At 43.5% G+C, this 19823-nt stretch overlaps 1 protein-coding gene across 3 annotated transcripts in view; it reads left to right on the top strand.

Moving 5' to 3' along the window:
• Window positions 1-19823, top strand: part of cacnb2a (calcium channel, voltage-dependent, beta 2a) — a 117733-nt gene that overhangs the window by 76145 nt on the left and 21765 nt on the right. For 2 of the 3 annotated variants that reach the window (XM_084049000.1, XM_084049002.1), the window contains 5 exons: window positions 5529-5648; window positions 13825-13947; window positions 15174-15310; window positions 17227-17303; window positions 17675-17811. In XM_084049000.1, the coding sequence (XP_083905126.1) occupies window positions 5529-5648; window positions 13825-13947; window positions 15174-15310; window positions 17227-17303; window positions 17675-17811 (594 nt within the window). Of the gene's footprint in view, window positions 1-5528; window positions 5649-13824; window positions 13948-15173; window positions 15311-17226; window positions 17304-17674; window positions 17812-18040; window positions 18064-19823 lie in introns of all 3 variants that reach the window. The other variant, XM_084049001.1, reaches the window with a different exon arrangement.

The raw sequence follows: 19823 nt of genomic DNA, 5'->3' as shown, positions 1-19823 counted from the left end.
TTCCCAAACAGTGGGTCGGGACCCATTTGTGGGTTGTGGATCCATTTTCGTGGGTCGCGAGTGAAAAGCCCTTTATTTTATGTTTCCTAAACATTGTCATGAATTATTATTATTTTAAAATATTTTCTAAAAATTTGAGAATTCAAACATTTTTCTAAAATAATTTAATTTAATTTTCATATGTCAAATAACTGAATTATACAAAGGAATTACTGACATTTATACACTTTACACCAAAAAAGGGTACAAATTGCGGAAATAGCTGACCTACAAGCTTGTTAACTTGTAGATCAGCCTTTTCTGCTTTTTATGTATGAACTTTTTTCAACATGGAAACTATTATGGCAATTATGACAAAATAATTGCGATTATCTCAAATAATTGCGATTAGCCGATTATGTAATAATTGTGACAGGCCTAATTACGAGGCGTTGAGCTTTTACATCGGGTATTTTCAAATAGCCGAAGTATAAAATGGTGTTAAAGGGGTGTGACTGATTTTGACGCTATATGAACTAATTTAGCTGGGAACCCCTTGGAAGCCCTTCAATGACCCCTGGGGGTCCCTGGACACCACTTTGAGAAGCACTACTCTAGCTTGACAGGGGTTTGTGTACGTTTGAATCCAATGTATACCTAACCTCTAGGTATGCTGCTGGACTTGTTGAAGCTGTGTCCTTGTGTGTTGTAATGTTTGTAGTTTTTTTTTACTCAAAAAGCATGTTACTATGGAGTTTATACTGTACATACTGTACAAACTGTGGATGGGGGTAATGAGAGCCGATGGAAGGTCTATGAATCAGGGTAAAAGGAAGTTGGATAAATCAGGGTTCGAATATTAGGGAATGAATTGTGGTTGAATGGAGAACTGAGACAAAGGGAGAATGGAAGCCCTATTTCCGAAAATGTGTTAAAAAAAAGCAGATATACAAGCTCACAATGTGTTGCATCCTGACCCGTTGTGAACTTGTAGATCAGCTCAATGAATAAATTGCCAATAATGACATGACAATAGAGACGCTGGGGTTAACCCATTAAAACCGGGAAAGCATCTGTGTCGCTTTAGATTTTAGTGTTGGCTATTCAAAAATAGCAGATATACAAGCAAGATACACAGATACGCACTTCATGCCGCACTGCGACATGAACATTGAACATTTTTGAAAAATCTTGAAAGTGTGAGAACTACTGATTTAGAAGGCATTTGTAGAATCGGCATCAGGTCTTAAAGGGCATTGGTTTAAATAGGTTGGAAAAAGTAGGTCTCTGTTGTGTCTGCTCCTGAACTTTAGTTATAATAATAATTTCATACAATTGTTATTTAAAAAAAGTCAGAACGTAGACCATTGTACAAATGAGGGCCCTGTTCACCGCATTTGCATGATATCTCCATCGTACTGTAAGTTGTAAAGCATAACTCAGTCTTGCGCTTGATCTCCCCCAGATTTTTTTGTTGTTTTTGTGATTTTAACGATGCCAAAAAACATGACACCTACTGCATAACGAGTGTCACTTTGTTTTGGCCTGCGCAGCCAGGCGAGAGCGCGGACACAATGCCTTATTCATGAGCCTGATGTGATGAATGCTCCAGCCCATGGATAGTTAATGAGCTGGCTTTCAAATAAACCTTCCAGGTATTTATAGTCCGCTGTCGCAGGTACAAAGTAGACGAGATCAGACACACAGAGACAGTTAACCCATTCAACCCGGGAACGCATCTGTGTCATTTTTAGATTTGAGCTATAACCATTATTTTATACTTTGGCTATTCAAAAATAGTACATATACAAGCTCGTAGTGTGGCAAGATCTGATATTTTGGAAACATCTTGAACATTTGAGCAAATTTTTGAATATATATATATATTTTAAGCGAACATTTGTAACTCAAATCTTTGCTTCTGGTGGGTCCCTGGAACAAAATATTTTACAAATGTTCGCTTAAAAAATATATATATAAAAAATTCGCGCAAATGTTCACGATTTGTTCAAAAATAGCAGATCTACAAGCTCGTAGCGCGGCACTCGGTGCCACGATATGAACATGTATATCTGCTATTTTTTAATAGCCCAAAGAAATAAAAAAATGACACAAAAGACGCGTTCCCAGATTGAATGGGTTAATGAGCTTGGCTGCCGGACATCATATGGAACACAGGTTCTATAGATATGAATAGTTAATTATGATTTATTATAATAATGCTATACCTACCGCAGGCCTCATCATCATACTTAAACGATGGTAATGCAGCCGTTGGGAAGAGTTGAGGTTTGATCATTCCCTGTGTGTGTGTGTGTGTGTGTGTGTGTGTGTGTGTGTGTGTGTGTGTGTGTGTGTGTGTGTGTGTGTGTGTGTGTGTGTGTGTGCATGTGCGCGTGCGCGCGTGTGTGTGTGTGTGTGTGTGTGCGCGTGTGCGCGTGTGCGTGTGTGTGTGTGGCATGGCTGGGTAATTCTAATCAGGCACGGAGTGAGGGAGGCTATTTTTAACTCAGACACAGCAGAGAGTATAATGGTGCAGTGAGATGAATGAGACACCGGTGGTGGAGGCAGAGAGATATGCAGGTGAGGACCTGAAGCTAAACACGGTTCCTTTAGTTGGGTGGTCCTCAAAGTGGGGTTCCGGGAACCCCCAGGGGCCCCCCTTCGATCGCCCTTCAATCAGGGGGATTGAAAAGGTTTGTTCCTTTTTTTTTTAAATTAATAAAATGTAATGTTGTCCAATCTTTACGGTAGAGTATGTTAATACAATGTAACTTATATATTGGGGTGGTTGTATTTTATCTCCCTGCTCTTCTATTGAGACATTTAGATCGTGTCAAAGGTCATGTCTCACCTAGACACAGGATCTGACACAAATTTTCAAAATTCAATGTATGCCCTGAGCAAGCAGGCAGGCTCTGTTAGCTCAATGGTACAAAAAGCAGGCAGGCTCTATTAGCTCAATAGTACAAAAACTCAGCACATGAGCAGGGAACTGGGTTCAAATCCGCGATAGAAGAGTAAAGTTAAATAGTGCTGCTTTAATATAGCACAAAAATCAGTTTAACCCTATTACATCAGCTATTTGAAAATAGCCTATCTACATGCTCAAAACGTGGCACGTTGTGTCACCTTGTGTCGCGTTGTGAGCTTGTAGTTTTTTTTATCTGGATTTTTTTTTTAGAATAATACTTTTGAAACATTTTGACAAGGCAAGTCTTTCATGGGGGTCCCTGACACAAAATATTTTCAGATGGGGGTCAGGGCCTAGATAAATATCAATTTGGGGGTCCTTGACATGAAAATGTTTGAGAACCTCTTACTTAGTTAACCACGTAAGTCCCTCAGGGCTCTATAGTGTCTTTTCTGTTATTGTGGGGAAAGCTTTCGCAGATTGACAAGCGTGTTAAAGCGCAGATCGACGCAGCTATTTTCAGTGAAAGCTTTCCCCAATAAGGATGCTGGGATTTAAGTGGTTAAACCCTTCATTGACGGGAATCCCCTAGGGGTCTATGCTAGGCCACCTCCTTTATACCTTTATTTCCCTCTACACCAGTGGTTCTCAAACTTTTTATTGTCAAGGACCCCCATAACTGAGTGTACAAATGGAACCAAATGGACCCATATACACTGCCAAGTTACAGACCCCCCCCCCCCAACCAAGGAACCCAGAGGGTCCTGCACACCTCTTTGAGAACCACTGCTCTACTCCAAATCTCTTCACAGAAAATAGCAGATCTAGAAGCTCACAACATGTTGCGTTGTGATAGTGATCTTGTAGGTCTGATATTTGCACCAAATGGGTTTGTGTGGTTCATTAAAACGTCCTCTTGTCAAGCTGCTCATTTTGTGCAGACGAAACAAACTGAAATTGGACCATCTGTCTCGCGAACAGAACAATGTTGATGTGGCAGGCAAAGAGTTAAGCTTGTATAATTGTATTTATTTTTGTGTGTAAAACACTTTTTTTATGTGTTATTATAAATAAGGCACTTTTAAACTGAAGATGATAGCCAATGTTGAGTGTGTGTGTGTGTGTGTGTGTGTGTGTGTGTGTGTGTGTGTGTGTGTGTGTGCGTGTGCGTGCGTGCGCATGCACATTACTTTTGCAATGTTTTCCCGGCCTGTAAATACCAGCTTGTGTGTTTAAATTGAGTGTTTGAATTCTAATCACAACAGTGAATGAATGTAAGTCGCGTTGTGTGTGTGAGTATGTGTGAGAGACCGAGAGAGAGAGTACAGTGTATGTTTGTGTGCAGTAATTTGCACGTGCACGCGTTCATTTGTGTGCATGCATGTATGCGTGCATATGTGTGAGTGTGTGGTGTGTAGGCAGAGATTGGCTGTCGTGCTGCCTTGTCAGGCAGAGAAGAAGCGTTAATTATTCAACACGGACCCAATTACCGTAGCTCTTGTGGTTTTGTAAAATGTCCCTTTGGGTGTAGCAATGTCGTGATTTACAGTGTGATTTACAGGAGAAGAGAGCTATTTACAGCATTAAACGAAAGTTATGCTCCATCACACGATGGTGTCGGGCGCCAAAAATAGCAGGCCTACAAGCTCACAACGCGTAGCATCCACAGCGCGTTGTGAGCTTGTAGGTCTGCTATTAGGTGTGCTATTTCCACTAAAAGTATGAATGGTGCTTCAGTGCTATGTGTCCTCGCTTGTTTCTCCGTGTTCAGCGTTCAGGTGACCTGAGATGACTGGGGCTTTGTAGAACCATTAAGCACTTTAACCCTGGCTAACCCCAATGACTGTAAAAATGGTACCTTGCTTGGCACTCAGCATCCAAGGGTTAGATTGGGGGTAAGCACCTGCGACATACTATTGTCATCACATTACAGCTACAGAAACAGAAGATTACTACTTCTAATACTTCAGTCCAGGGTTTAGAATAGACCTTTATTGATCCCACGGGGGAAATTCAGGCACCAGAGGCAGCACAGCAGTTAAGTTACAGATATACAGAGTAAGACAGTATATGCACCCAATACAAAATGAACACAGTCCCACAGTGTCAAAGACAGTATCCCGCCCCGAGCAACGACCACTATGAAAGCAAATGCTATACGACCAATATACATGCCGTGCAACACTGAGCTGTGCATGGATTAAAGTCGCCACGTCTGATTTCAGTCATTTGTATTCCGTAGAAGTGAGCATGTCTTCTATGAATGCGTGTCGCGCACCGAAAATAGGCAATCTACAAGAGTATTTGGAGTTGTCAAACTAGCGACGGAAGGCACGGACTGCTGGCGTAGCGGCAGGGGTGAAAGTGGCTGACAGTTCTTGCCGGAACTGTCAGGGCCTGGGAATGTCCCAAAACTCCTAAAATGCTTAGAAAACTGCATTTTGGGTTAGAGCACAGTTATAGGTATAACTTGTTTGCTGTTTCTGCCAATTGGTTACGAAACATAGCGCTAGTGTGTGCGGTGGCTCCTTTCACGCTGTTTCACAAATCGCACATTAGGATTTAGGCCTATCAACACTGTCGTGAGATTATATTTTGCTTTAATCCAATGTGGTTGTGCTTGTTGTCCTGACAGGGTTCGGCCGACTCCTACACCAGCCGTCCATCAGACTCGGATGTGTCCCTGGAGGAGGATAAGGAGGCAGCGCGCAGAGAGGCAGAGCGCCAGGCGCAGGCTCAGCTCGACAAGGCCAAGGTGCGTAATGTAATATTTGACAATTTGTCCAATTTGGTGTTAAAAAGGTTTTAAGACCGGGAATTTTAGATTTCTTTGGCTATTCAAAAAGCCAACATTTGTAACTCAAATCGTTGCTTCTGGGGGGTCCCTGGAACAAAACATTTTGAGATGGGGGTCTGTGGCCAAATACATATCATTTTGGGGGTCCTTGACATGAAAAAGTTTGAGGACCACTGATATAGCAACATACGTTTTTTCCCAAAAAACTGTTAGGATTTAGAGAATCGGACAAATTGGCCACATTTTCACAATCCTACAAAAAATAGCAGATCTACAAGCTCATAGCACAGCACTCTGTGCCAGCTTGTATATCTGCTATTTTTGAATAGCCAAAGAAATCTTAAAATGGCACAGATGCGTTCCCGGTCTTAATGGAATAAATTGTCACTTTAGAAATGTGCAGATACCCTGTATAGACTTATACTGTATGTTGGTTTGTTTTACTGTTGAGTGATAAAACAATGTTGCACATTAAGCTAATCATCTGGGGACCCCCCCAAATAATTTGTGGACCGGGTCCCGACCCCCAGTTTGGGAACCACTGCTTTACCACAGTGCTTCTCAAACATTCATGAAATATACACATTCAATCATGGGCTGATTTCATCTTCACACAGCCCTTATAGCGTTTTTTTTGCCGGTTAATTTCCTATATGCACATTTTTCATCTGTCATGTTCTGTCGAAGGAAATTAATAAAAAAAAGATTGGATTTCATCCTTGCATCTCTCCCTCGCACTGTGAAGGAGGGAAGGAGCTAACATGTGCGTTTACCCTGGCGACACCCCATCGCCTTACCAAACTGAGTATTAACTGTTTCATGAGAACATGTCTGGTTGCCACCTAGCCTGGTTGAGTGTCTAAACGGAAGTACTGGAATTTCCACCCAAGGAAATGAAGTTGACGCTTTACAAATCTGTTTACATTCTCCGCCAATGAAACAAGTGTTGTGATTGGTCGATAAAGACGCCGGAAGTCCCACCCCTATAGACACTGTTAGCTTTATTTTTCCTAGTAAATACCGGTCCATATCTATCGGTCAGATAAGAATTAATTACATCAATAAACGGAGGAAGGAAACGTGTTATAATAGTATTTGGGTTTATTCCAGAGAAGAGATCTTACAAGCGTTGGACATGCATGGTTCCAGATATATTCTTCTGACGTTCAAACAGAGATACAAAGTTATTTATATACACATAACGTGGGGTTACGCCTTTCGTCATCACGTCAGCCATCAGTTATGTCTCAAATGGCTCTGTTTCCTGGGCAACCAAGGTTGGGGTAACATTTATGCACAGAGTTTATAACAACAAATCTGTGTGGCAACAAGGTTAGCCTGCTATCTTTGCTGAAGGGGCCATCAGACCAAAACAATGTTGCAGGCTGCCTGAGAGGCACCGACACTTTTAACCATATTAACACATACAAATGGAAAATGGTACACTTTAGATCCATAAGAAAATGGTACAAAATCAGACCCATCAGACACTCTCTGCATTAGGTCGTGACCAGGCTTTTCTCTTCGCAGTTGAGTAAGGCTGGGCACGAGGCTAGTCTGACACGGGACAGTCTCCTGTGTGCTCAGTGTGTGACAGGGCCATGTCCCAACCTGATACCCTGCTGTCCCGAGTTCATAATGTGAAAGAGGCTTTAGTAATGATCAGTGTCAGTTGTTGATTACAGCTTGAAAGAAGGATGGGCCTTGAGGGGCCTCAGAGAGAAAGCACACCCTCACTATTAATCAGAGCAAAGGCTCAGCGACTCATGCCTCGCTCTGCCCTGCATGCCCTGGGCCCTGATTAGCAGCAAATAAACAAATAAACACAGCCTGGCCGGCCCTGTGCAACAGGCACAGCAATCAGATATCTATTGCACAGTCAGTCAAATTGACTGGCTCTGTTATGATTCATTTCTCTGATCTGTGAAATTGTTCTATTATCGTTGGCGGGTGAGCCGCTCTGTGGTTTCTGCCTTAGGGGGATGGTTCGCGGTGATCTATTTCTGGTAGCATCTTGACAAATGGATTTCTTGACTCTTACTGGGTGCTTACACATTCGTTACTAGCTCACCCACTGGCTGTAAGCTCCGAGGTTCTAGCTATAGTTTACAGCAGTCGTTTTTAACAGGTGTATATTCCTGTACTGTAACTCCTCCAGTGAAGAGAGAAAGTGTTGCTAATGTATATCCCTGAGTTCGACCTCTCTCTTGCTCAGTAATTAAAAAGATAACTTGGCTGTAGCACTGCAGATAACCTGGCATGGATCACCCCGGCTGGCATTTTGCATGATAGACGAGCGCTACAAAATAACTTCCCAGTGGTCTATCCGCCAGAGAGAAACAGAGCAGAGCTGGGGGTCAGGGGAAGTGTACACCCTCTGACGGCAATGCTTTATGGGTGGCGGTTCACAGCGACCCACCTCATCATATACCGCTGATGTATACTGGCACAAAGTTAAACCCAAACATGTTCTCTGTGCGCCGGGTCATATCACTAATGGAGGGCTACGGTACTTAGCTGATGTAAGCTCCAGAGTTGATGCCCGCAGTCAGTGAACACGTCTTATTGTGCAGAAGATAAGTGTTATTGATTTTACAATATGTCTTGTAAGGCACATGGTTCTCAAAGTGGGATCCGGGGACCCCCAGGGGTCCTTTAGTTTAAAAATAGCAAATCTATAAGCTAACAAGGCTTCGTGATACGAACACGTTGTGAACTTCTAGATCTGCTACTTTCGAATATACATTATAGGCTTAAGTGGTTCATGTTTGCCAAGCCCAGATCCAATATGTTTTTAATTTAATGACATGGTGGAAAGAGGGACACCAGGTTGAAAGTGATAAAATCTGCCCGTGGGTTTTTTACTGTAGATGTCGAACCAATGAACTTGTGACTAAATAAAGACTGCATTGGATCCATTGGAACACAGGTTCAGTCAGACAACTTTTGTCAAAATAAGCCATTTATTGCAGTGATATTGCATTAAATTTGGCGCTGTCACTCTGCTCCTGTGACACTTCACATGTATCTGCGCAAGCATGACACAGAATCTGAGATCACGAACCCCCTGAAGCAGAGCCTAAGATACAGAGTTATTACATGGTCATGACATTTACACCATACAATCCACAGAAATCTGTACAATTAACGTACCGAGAAGAACTACAGTTAATGGCACAAGGAGCAAGGAGGGAGTTTGATCACTGACAAGCTGTAGAAGAGGTGTTGTGCTGACCTATGCTGCAGAGCATGTGGTATAAAGAGTGCGAGGCTAGAATTAGGATTGAGGGCGTATGTGTTGGCTTGTTAGCGAATGAGATTGGAGGGTGATTGAGCTTGGAGAACAACAGGCTGACTGCCTGTGACTGCCTCGCGCCGCTCGATTTCTTTTTTTTCCATGTCCTGAAAAGTAACTTGTAGACATACCCGACAGGCAGCTGTGCTGTGCTGTGCTGTGCTGTGCTGTGCTGTGCTGTGCTGTGCTGTGCTGTGCTGTGCTGTGCTGTGCTGTGCTGTGCTGTGCTGTGCCAGAAGCAAGCCAGAGGTCGTTCCACCCAGCCAGAGTCTCGGTAGATAAACAGGAAAGGACTCTATGGTGCGAGACCTTCACATTCTTCTGTAGCATGTCCGTAGTAGAACTCAGGGCTGTGTGGTTGTGTGGGACTGTAAGTGCTTCCAATTCCTTACAAGAGCTTCATGTTATAATGGTCAACATGATGGTTTACGGAATTTAAAAAAGGACAACATTTTGTAACAATAAAACATTTGGCAATCACTGACACAGTCATGTGATTTACATGTTCAACCTGGCGGCCCTATTTTCGGCCATGTCATTATAAATGATACAGCCTATCCTCCTATATAAAGGACAATATATATATACAAGTAAGGCCCCTTGCACATGCCCAGAATGCTAAACTCACGACTGGATTGATGAAGATTATGAGGACGTTTGTGGCGCATAAAAGTCAATTTTACAAGCTCCCTGTGCACCCCAAGGCTAGAGCACAGAGCTAGCTAGCTAGCTACAAGCCTGCAGGGAATGCATTTGGAATTGATTTAGGTGAACATTCAAGGTGAAACAATAAGCAGATCTTTGATTTACGGCGGCAGGAGATCCCGCGCATGCTGTCAATGGGAAAGGCCCGCGAGCGCTGTATGTTACATGGCAAATCAGCAGCAGAGAGGGCTAGCACACTAATGGCGTGCGGTGTACAGAGGAGAGGATTAAATATTCATGGTGTGATGAGATATACTGTAGCCAGGGGTGTCTGCGTGGTGTTAATTGGCCATGGACCACAGCGCTGCACTCCAGGGTTCCCAGTTACAGATCAGACTCCTCTCGAGTCTGTAAAAGAGCAGTTATACTTCGCTGCGCGTCGGCACCGCGCACCGAAAATAGCCGATCTACAAGATCGGCTGCGATGCATTGTGAGCTTGTAGATTGGCTGTTTTGCGACTCTGGCGCACAACCAACTATAAACCAAGCCTTATCTCTATAACTCTTTTCCATATCTATCTCTCTCCTCTCTCTCTCTCTGTCTCCATGTCATTCTCTATCTACCCTGTCCCTCTCTCTTGCGGTCTGTCCTTGCCTTCCCTTTGCATGGTACATCTTGCTCCTCTCCTTTGCTCTCTTTCATCTCGTTCCATTTTCTCGTTCCCATTCCTAGCCTTGGCTCTGTGACTGCTGCTCGCTCACCCCCCCCCACCTCCACATCAACCTACCTCCCTCGCTGCGGTCAATACAGCATACCTAATGAAGGCCTGTGTGTTACGTAAGGGGAGGACGAGGAACATTAGGCTGGTGGTCAGGAGAGGATGTGTTAGAGTGCTGGGGCAATTATGTACGAACCCTCCTGTTACCTGTGATACATGGTGGCCTGTGTGTGTGTTTGTGTGTGTGTGTGTGTGTGTGTGTGTTTGTGTGTTTGTGTGTGTGTGCGCGCGTGTCCTGGCGGATCTGAAAAAATGCCATTAGGCCTATAGAAAGCCTGGTGTGCCAGCACCCGTAATTGATTGACGCGAGTGGAAACAGCTGAGAGGAAAGGGAAAAAGGCAGCGGTCCATGAGACAGGCTGTCCATCTCCTGGGAGAGAGCATGCATACACACATACACACAGTGCAACGTCCTAATGGATCCGGCTACCTTTTGCTCAACCATGTGGGCCCAGTGCAAGCGCCCGCATCAAGGACACTCTGTCCTCACACACACACACGCACACGCACACACGCACACACGCACACACACACACACACACACACACACACTGATAATGGGGTTGATGCATGGCACGTGCAAACAACACAGGGCCAGCTCATTCTACCCGTTGTAATAATAATAACAGTGCTGTCATACAGTTGTACTACTGACACACAGGTTATTATCATGTAAAAGTACAATCTCCTTTTGTCAGGGAAAGAATTACATTCTGGGAAAAAAAGACAGAAAAGGGGTCTGCCTGGTGGCTGAGCGGGTTAGTGTACAGTGAACAGAGTAGACCACATGCTCCCAGTGAGCGGCGAGGACCAGAGTTTGAATCCGACTCCTATCATGTCTCACATGTCTCTCCTCTCTATCTGCCCTTGGTTTCCTGTCTCTCTACACTGTCGTGCAGGTGATTTTGAGGTTAGGGTTAAAGGGATATTTCACTTTCAAACATGTTTGGGGTCATTTTAACGTCTACTCTGGCTTTTGTGAGGACCCCAGACGCTACTAACATAACGCATGCTCATGTTAGGTACTAGGTCAGGATATAAACTTTGAAGTAATTTGCATCAGTTTCACTATACTCTCCTGCTCTGCCTGGATACTGGTATTGTATTACTCTCTCCTGTTAGCTGATGGAAGGCTGATATTTTCATGTTTTAAAGTGGGCGTGTCCTATCAGGTCGCTGATAGTTTTGGCATCCCAGTGGGAACATTACGCTACAGTGATAATCACTGGTATTTAGTTGATACCCAGTATCTTAGCATACAATCCGGCATCTGTCCTGCATTAGCACTGCAGTCAATTCTTTGTTAAATATTAATAATCTCTGCAGAATGAATATAAGAAATCTCTCCTCCGCATTTATCCATCCTGTAACTATATTAGGAGCAGTGAGTGCTATTAGTACAGCGCTCGGGGAGGGTTAAGTGTTTTGCTCAGGGACACATAGACCGGAGCCAGGACGCGAACTGGGGACCTTGTGATTCCCAGGCGGCCTCTCTACCCTCGCAGCTATGGCGGCCCCCCAAGTACCTCTCTACCCTCGCAGCTATGGCGGCCCCCCCAAGTACCTCTCTACCCTCGCAGCTATGGCCTCTCTACCCATGCAGCTATGGGTCAGTTGAGACATTTCTCTTACGACCTCCTCATTGGCATGGAGCCAAAATGCATTTCAGGAAACATGGTAGAACTGGACTTTATCCTAGCTTTCTCCCAAAACCCCCTGCCCTCTGCAAGCTGCAATGCCACAATGCCAGGCTGTAAGATTACTCTGAGCTGGGTATTTGGCTTGACCCTTCAGTCCACCCGGTTTCAGGCTTTCTGCTCTTTTTTTAAGGGATAATCTGGTAGATGATGTGTTAATTTTCACTAACTGTTGTTGCCAGTGGAGCCGGACTCGCACCAAGATTATTTCCAAAAGCATTTCATGTCATTTTTTAGAGACGTCTATTGGATAATTTTAGAAGCACAATGCGGGTCTGAGGATCTAATTCAGATAGTGCTTTGGTTTGTAATGCTTGTTCACCCCCTCACTGGACCTATTAGTGCCAGAGTATGCACACTGCCAGTAGGCCACAGAAGTTCCTCCACTCATTTTCACATTTTGTTCTATACATATTAAATATTTAATTTTATAATGGATGCCAATGGGCCTCTGACATTACTAGTTACTTTGTAGATTTTGATAATTATTACAAAACATACATTAACCACTTCTGCCCTATTCATTTCGGCCATTTGAAAATAGCCGATGTGTCGCTGAAAAGTAACAGTTTTTGGATCTACAAGATCACAAGTCGATGCGTCGCTTGTGATCTTGTAGATCTTGTAGATCTACTATTTTTGAGTACTTTCTACTTTTGGTACTATTTTGATGAATACTTTTGTACTTTTACTTTTTTTGACTTATTTTTAATCCTGTACTTTTACTGAGTATTTCTACATTGCAGTATTGATACTTTTACTTAAGTAAAAAATGTCAGGACTTCTTCCACCACTGGGCTCTGACCAGGCTGAAACCTTAGCCCAAATTTACAGTCGTAGACGACTGATGACGGACATCATTCACCAGCTGGCCACATGAAGTGATCCACATGATTTGATATAGTTTTTATGTAAAAAAAATACCAAGTCGGTCTTTACCAAATCCCCCTTTTCACAGGAAGTATTATGTCTACTATGAGGCAGAGATTTGCTGTCGTAGTTGTAGTCCAAATATGTATGTTGCCTTTGTGCCTACGACGCATTAAGGAGCCGGATCGATCAGCAGCATAAAGCCGTTTCGTTGGAAGGACAGAGAAAACATTTCATTAGGTTTATGTATTATCCAAATGGACTGACTGCCGTTCCCAGAGAGGAAGGAAGGTCACAGTTGACTTGATAGGAAAGACCAATATTGATTTGGCCCATTGTAAAAGATCCCAGACCAGATTTATGAACCATTTACAGTGAGTGCCGTTGCCTGTCGTTAACTCGCCAGTATACACAATGTACGGTAAGTAAAACTATAGTAAGAAAAAAGAAACCTGTCTGGTTTTACTGGTGTGGTTTTACATGACTGGGCCATTTAGCGCCCAATCGGCATCATAGATCGTGTCACATTCTCTTGTTGTGACATATTCAGTGGTTTAAGCCCATAGCGGAGTGAGTCACAGTGCATCGGCATCATTCATAGAGAGATATCCCTCCCGCTTGGGTGAAGATGAGTCACAGCATGCATGCATCCCGCCCTGGGTTAGGTTTACACCTTTTGAGCTTGTAGATCTGCTACTTTTGCTGTTTTTGAATTTGAATCCTGAAAAGTAACGGTTGTGGCCATATGAGGTTTCCACCTAACAGAGACGATATGAAAAAAATAAAGCATATTACTAGTAGAATCAGACGCTATTAAAATAATGTTTTTCCACCTCTTCTTCCCCCAGACTAAACCGGTTGCGTTTGCCGTCCGCACAAACGTCAACTACAGCGCCAGTCATGACGACGACGTCCCTGTTCCGGGTATGGCCATCTCCTTTGAGGCTAAAGACTTCCTCCACGTCAAAGAGGTAAGAAGGTCATTCGATCACTTTGGCTTGTTTGATATTAATTATTATTATTGTGATGATGATGATGCTGACGACGATGATAACGACAAAGGGTGATGATTAGGTTTATACTCAAGAGAATGCTGAGGGTGAATACAATAGAATCTGCAAATATTCTCATTTTCCCTTTGTCTTCACGGCATCAGGATTGCTTTGGGGCATTTTCTGTCACTGTATTTTTGAAAACAGAATATAGAACGATTAAAAACACAACATGACAACAGTATTGGAGACTGTTGTCAGTGCGTATGCATGCATGCGTGTGTGCGTGTGTGTGTGTGTGTGTGTGCGTGGGGTTGTGCGTGCGTGCGTGCGTGTTTGTGTGCTTGCGCGTTGTGTGTGTGTGTGTGTTAGAGATAGCCTGCACCTTTGACCCTAGCCTAGAGGAAGCTTTTATGACCAAGGTCATTAAATACCAGCCACTTCTACATACCATCTCAGAGCTATAGGTGCAGACTATTTGTTTTTATATCTGGCAGCCTAGGACATTATACCCACAGACTGGTTGTCAGAGGGTTTCAACAACGTGGGATGCCCAAAAAGGAGGCAAAAGGGCTGGCAGAGTATTGTGCCGTCTCTGCTATAATTTGGCAGCCGCCACATATGGCGGAGACGCTGTTACTTGTGAGTGACATGCTTATTGTATCATGAAGAAATGCCATAATTTTGTGAATGTAACCGTAACTGTGATGAGGAAGGTAGTGCACGTGCAAGACAAGCAGAAAGCATCACAAAAGAAAATAGAGTCTGCACACTGGTAATGCTGGAAAAGCTCTGCGTATTTTTATTGCGTTGTTAACGTTTCGATCCATAAGATCTAGGTATATGACCTGATGAAGATCTGATGGATCGAAACGTTGACAACCCAATACAAATACAATAAAACGCTTTTTCAGCATTACCCGTGTGCAGACTCTATTTTCTTGGGTAACCTTAACTGTACCTTTTTAATATTTGTGTCCTTGTATGCTCTCCTTTATGTGGACATGAATACATTGTTAAAATGTGTTAATGATTAAGTGTATGTACTGAAGAGAATGCTGAGGGTCATGTTTACATGTTTACAATAAACAAACTGGTAACTAACGTTGGAGAACCGGAGATTTCAGTAAAGAATTCACTACCGGATATGAGACCTCTCGAAGTGATAATGTTTCCCAAATCCCCCCCCCACCCCCCTTGTGTAGAAATTCAACAATGACTGGTGGATAGGACGTCTTGTGAAGGAAGGCTGTGAAATCGGGTTCATCCCCAGTCCTGTGAAGATCGAACACACTCGCATTCTGCAGGAGCAGAGAGCCAAGCACGGCAAGTTCCTCGTCAGGTACGGACCGCCAGTCGTCTCCGCTCCGCTGCCCGGTCACCATGGCAACCGACTGACTCATAAGTCCAGCGATTCCCAACCTGGGGGCCACTGGTGGGCCGCGAGGATGTTGCAAGTGGGCCCCCAAATAATTGCCAAACACTAAGATTCTGATGATAATATAACATCAATATAAAAACATTTGTAAAAAAAAAAACTTGGAAATTTTGTTTTCATTGTGATGCTGATACATATAGTATACTTAATGTATACTATATCAGTTCCGTTGATCAGATTCCTGTCGAAACACCATCGATTGATTGATTATGAAAATAAACATTCTCTTTGGGCTGTCTGTGTGGCCAGACAAGGTTGGGAACCACTGACTCACACAACCCCAGTCTCTTGCCAAGGAGCTCATGAAAAAAATCTAACTTGATGCTTAGGCCTGATTTATACTTAGTTGCGTGCCTGTGTCACGCACCAAGAATAGCTCACGACACCTTGTGCTGTGACATGTTGTGAGCTTATAGATCGTGCGCGACACGACGTCAAAAAGTATGACGTGCTTTTCACACAGGGAGCGACGAAACACAACGCCTGAGTTCTCGCTTGGATCCGTGGGGTCGTACTGCACTCCTCGTGTGAATAGACACGTTTCAATGTGTGCGTAAAAACTAAGCTCAACACTTTTGACGTGGGTGGGCGTGTGTGTGTGGGACGAGCACGAACGTGACAGTGTCGTGGGACCGCACCTGCTTGTCGCTATAGGGTTGGGATCCTTTTGAGCTTTTAGCGATTACGTTTCCTTAACGATTTCCTATTTACACAACGAGTGCCAGCGTTTTATTAAAACAGATTACTTTGAGTGCCAGAGATCTCACCGTTTGTAACGTTGTGCTGTTTATAGCTGTGGACTCCACGGCGAGCACCCACACGCAAACAATGGATGCGTGCACGACGATGGATGGTCTTGGCTAACGCCTGGAACAATAACATCTCTCACGCGAGTCGCCATTACGGAGTAATCGGCCATCGAAAATGACTCGTTTTCCCCAATGTAAAACGTTAAGGAGATACGGAGGTTTTCATCACGGAGATAGAACGGAAGCGGACGGGGAGCCATGTTTTTTGGCACAGGTTCCAGAACTGCGCTAGCACCCCCCCCCCCCCTTGTGAAAAAAAAACAAAAAAAACAAAAAGACTGATAACACGTTTTTTACCTGTTCGGCACCTATGCACTACTCTCTGAAAACATTTTTTTTACCGCATTTGGCACCCGATGTGTTAACAGTCCGATTCCTTAACACTACCACCGCCAGGCCCGTAGCCTACGGGCCGATAAATCCAACCGTAAAGCGCCGATCCCGTAGCCTACGGGCTGTGGTGCTTTTTCCTTTTTTTCGAAAAAAATAAACTTTTTTCAATTCTCGATACAGCACATTTCATTGTAACACCACCGGAAACAGAATTATTCGGGATCCGAATAAAATAAACGTGAAAAAAACAAAAAACAACAATAAAGCGTTGGCACTGGTGAGTACATTATGAGATTAACCTCTGGCGGTCAATGTGTTAACGGTTCCCTTTAAACAATTCCTATAGGGGGTTCAAAATGGACCATTACAGGTGTGTAACTCTGGGAGTGTACAAATGGAACCAAATGGACCCTTACGGGTCAATTTGGTTCCATTTGTACACTCCCAGAGTTATGATGGTCCTTGAAATTTGGATCCGGTTCATCCGGTTCCGGATCGCAACCTTACTTGTCGCTACGCCTGTCAGTTTGCCCGAGCCCCTTTACCTGAACACTGGCCTCATAAAATGAATTAATAGTCCTGGCCAGTCACTTCCCTTGTGAAAAGACCTTTTACTCAGGCTTTACTGTGACCGAATGCAAAATTATCGTGACAAAATTTACTGTCTCTCTTTTGCAGCAAGTTGGGAGCAAACTCATCCTCTAGTTTAGGTGAAGTCATTCCCAACTCGCGGAAATCTACCCCTCCTTCTTCTGGTGAGTTCTTAATGTGTTTCCTGACTCTTTCCTTTTTACTCAAATGTTGCACTAATATAGGGAAACGTCCTGAATTCCCTCTACTTGAGCTTTTAGTTACTGATAACTTAACAGCTGATCAATTAAAAAAGTAGCGAAAGGTGAAGGTACATTTTACTGCTTAAATTCATGCTTAGTCATTATGTTTTTTGGTGTAGCTGTATATTCTGTATATTGTGTGCCTCTCCATTTTGTGTTTTTGTCGCCATTAATATGGTTTTAAATGTGCTCTCTCTATGCAGTAAGCTATACGTTCTGATATCAGTCCTCCGCTTTCATAGCCCATTGGCCTGTGTATGACGGTGGTCCTGTTTGTCTGTGTGCGTGTATAGCCATTGACATAGACGCCACAGGCTTAGATCCCGAGGAACATGAACTTCCACCAGTCCCCCTGCGCTCCCCTAGAGCCAGTCCAAATGCCGTCTTGTCACCCCTAGCAAAAGAGAAACGAATGGCCTTCTTTAAGAAGGTAAACCAGGGCACTGTGCCAGCCCTCACCCTCCTCTCTTTTCCTCTGTCCGTACCGTCCGTCCGTCCGCACGGCTCTGACGGAAAAATGCCTGTGGCTGCTCACTTAGTGTCCGTTCTTATCTACATGTCCACGTGTCCTTCCACCACTGTCCTCGTCCGTCTGCGCATGCATGTTCTTAACCTCTCTCTCTCTCTCTCTCTCTCTCTCCTCTTCCACCTTACCATAGCTAAGCAGAGGCCCACCAAGTCGGTAAGTTGGGGTGCAGAGCAGGGAGGGGGGGTTGAACTTTGGGATGTACCTCTGCAGTGTTAAGGCCTTTTCAGACAGGGTGCGATTAGTCAATCAGTTTTTACCGCATGCGAAAAGACGCACGGATCGAACTGGGTTCGATTGAAAAAAAAAAAACACATCGCCGCATCGCCGCACGGTAGATTCGGAGCCGGTGTGCATGAGGTCATTGAGAACCATGTGTTCATTTAAAAAATGATATTGTCCGTTTTTTCTGTGCGAAAAATCGCACCCTGTCTGCAAAGGCCTTTACTCTTCCTTACTGACACCCCCCCCTTCTCCCCTACTCACCGGTGCTGTGATCACTATATTTGTTGTCCTTTTGTTTTTGTTTGTTTGCTTGTTTATTTGTGTTGTTATATCTAACTAATCCGTATTTAGTGGGACCTCAGTGTGTACAGATTTACAGATGCACAGATAACCACTCGAACCCCAGTATCACTATTCTGGGGCTAACATTTGGTGAAAATAGCATCTCTACAAGTATTAGTTTATTAAGTACAGAGTTTAAGTGGTTAATAGGCCAGAGGAGTACACTTCCATTCTGCTACTGTAAAGCCTCAGGGAGAAGGGGAGAACAACGTAATATGTTTTTTTGCATTATGCTTTAGATTTTCTCTCATGTAAAGGGCACCTACATTATTTTGTGTTATTGTTTTTGCAATCCATACGTAAAGCTTAAAGCATGGTCTATCTGGTCTTGAATCATTGACATTTTCTGATCTGAGTTGTAGCTACAATGACAGCAGCAAATAAGAACCTTTTTCCCATAACTTAAAATGTTGTTCTCAAACCAAGGGACTGAAGGGTAACTGACGTATTTCACAGGAACAACATCGTCCAATAATAGCGTCATGTTAGTCAACAGAAAGCAAGCATCTTTCAGCAGTTCTTGTGCTCTGATGTAAAACGAAACTTCCCAAGGGGAGCCCAGTGACAGCAGATGTCAGACCCATTTAAGGAACATGAAAGAGAGCGGGGAGGAAAAATGAGAGGCAACTGACTGAGACAGATTTTAGGTACACAGAAAAATACGTCATAAAGAGACCATAAAGAGAAGCGGGAGAGACAAAGGACACGTATTTTCAGCCTATGGGTAAACTTAGCTTCTGACATCCGGGTCGGGTGGTGTATGTAGGACACTATAGACCAGTGGCTCCCAAACTTTTTAGCTCGAGACCCAAAAGAGAAATTTTATGTCTCCCCAAACGAGACCCAAACTAGTGAAAATAGCAGATCCACAAGCTCACAACGCGTCGCTTCACGACGTGTTGTGTGCTTGCAGATCGGCTATTTTACTAGTTCTTTCTAGTTTTTCTTTTAGATGTACAGAATTTCTTAGATCTTTTAAAAATGCATTCATGAAATTATTTTGAAATCTCTTCAATCTCGGCCTTTTCCGAAAATGTTGATATTTTGAAATAATATTTTCTTTATGTATTAAATGGAGAAAAAAAGGTTGTCGTGACCCATAAAAATCTACAACCCACAAATGGATTTGGGAATCACTGCTATAGACTATCCCTTGGGATACACAAGATGCAGTGTGTTGATAAAATATCTTAGATATCCATGATAGAGAGAAAGAGCTCCATAAGATGCAAGTCGTCGCTGTCGGGCAGAAATCTCCATATTCTAACTTTTTGAGGGTTCTTTTCCCGTAAATTAATGCCATACTTGATTAGAGGTGTGCATCGGCACTGGCCTCACGATTCGATTAC

The sequence above is a fragment of the Gymnoscopelus microlampas genome (assembly GCF_963454915.1).
Source record: "Gymnoscopelus microlampas genome assembly, chromosome: 22".
NCBI classification, from domain to species: domain Eukaryota; kingdom Metazoa; phylum Chordata; class Actinopteri; order Myctophiformes; family Myctophidae; genus Gymnoscopelus; species Gymnoscopelus microlampas.
Note: the sequence above shows the minus strand (reverse complement) of the source record. Positions and strands in the feature narration are given on the sequence as shown.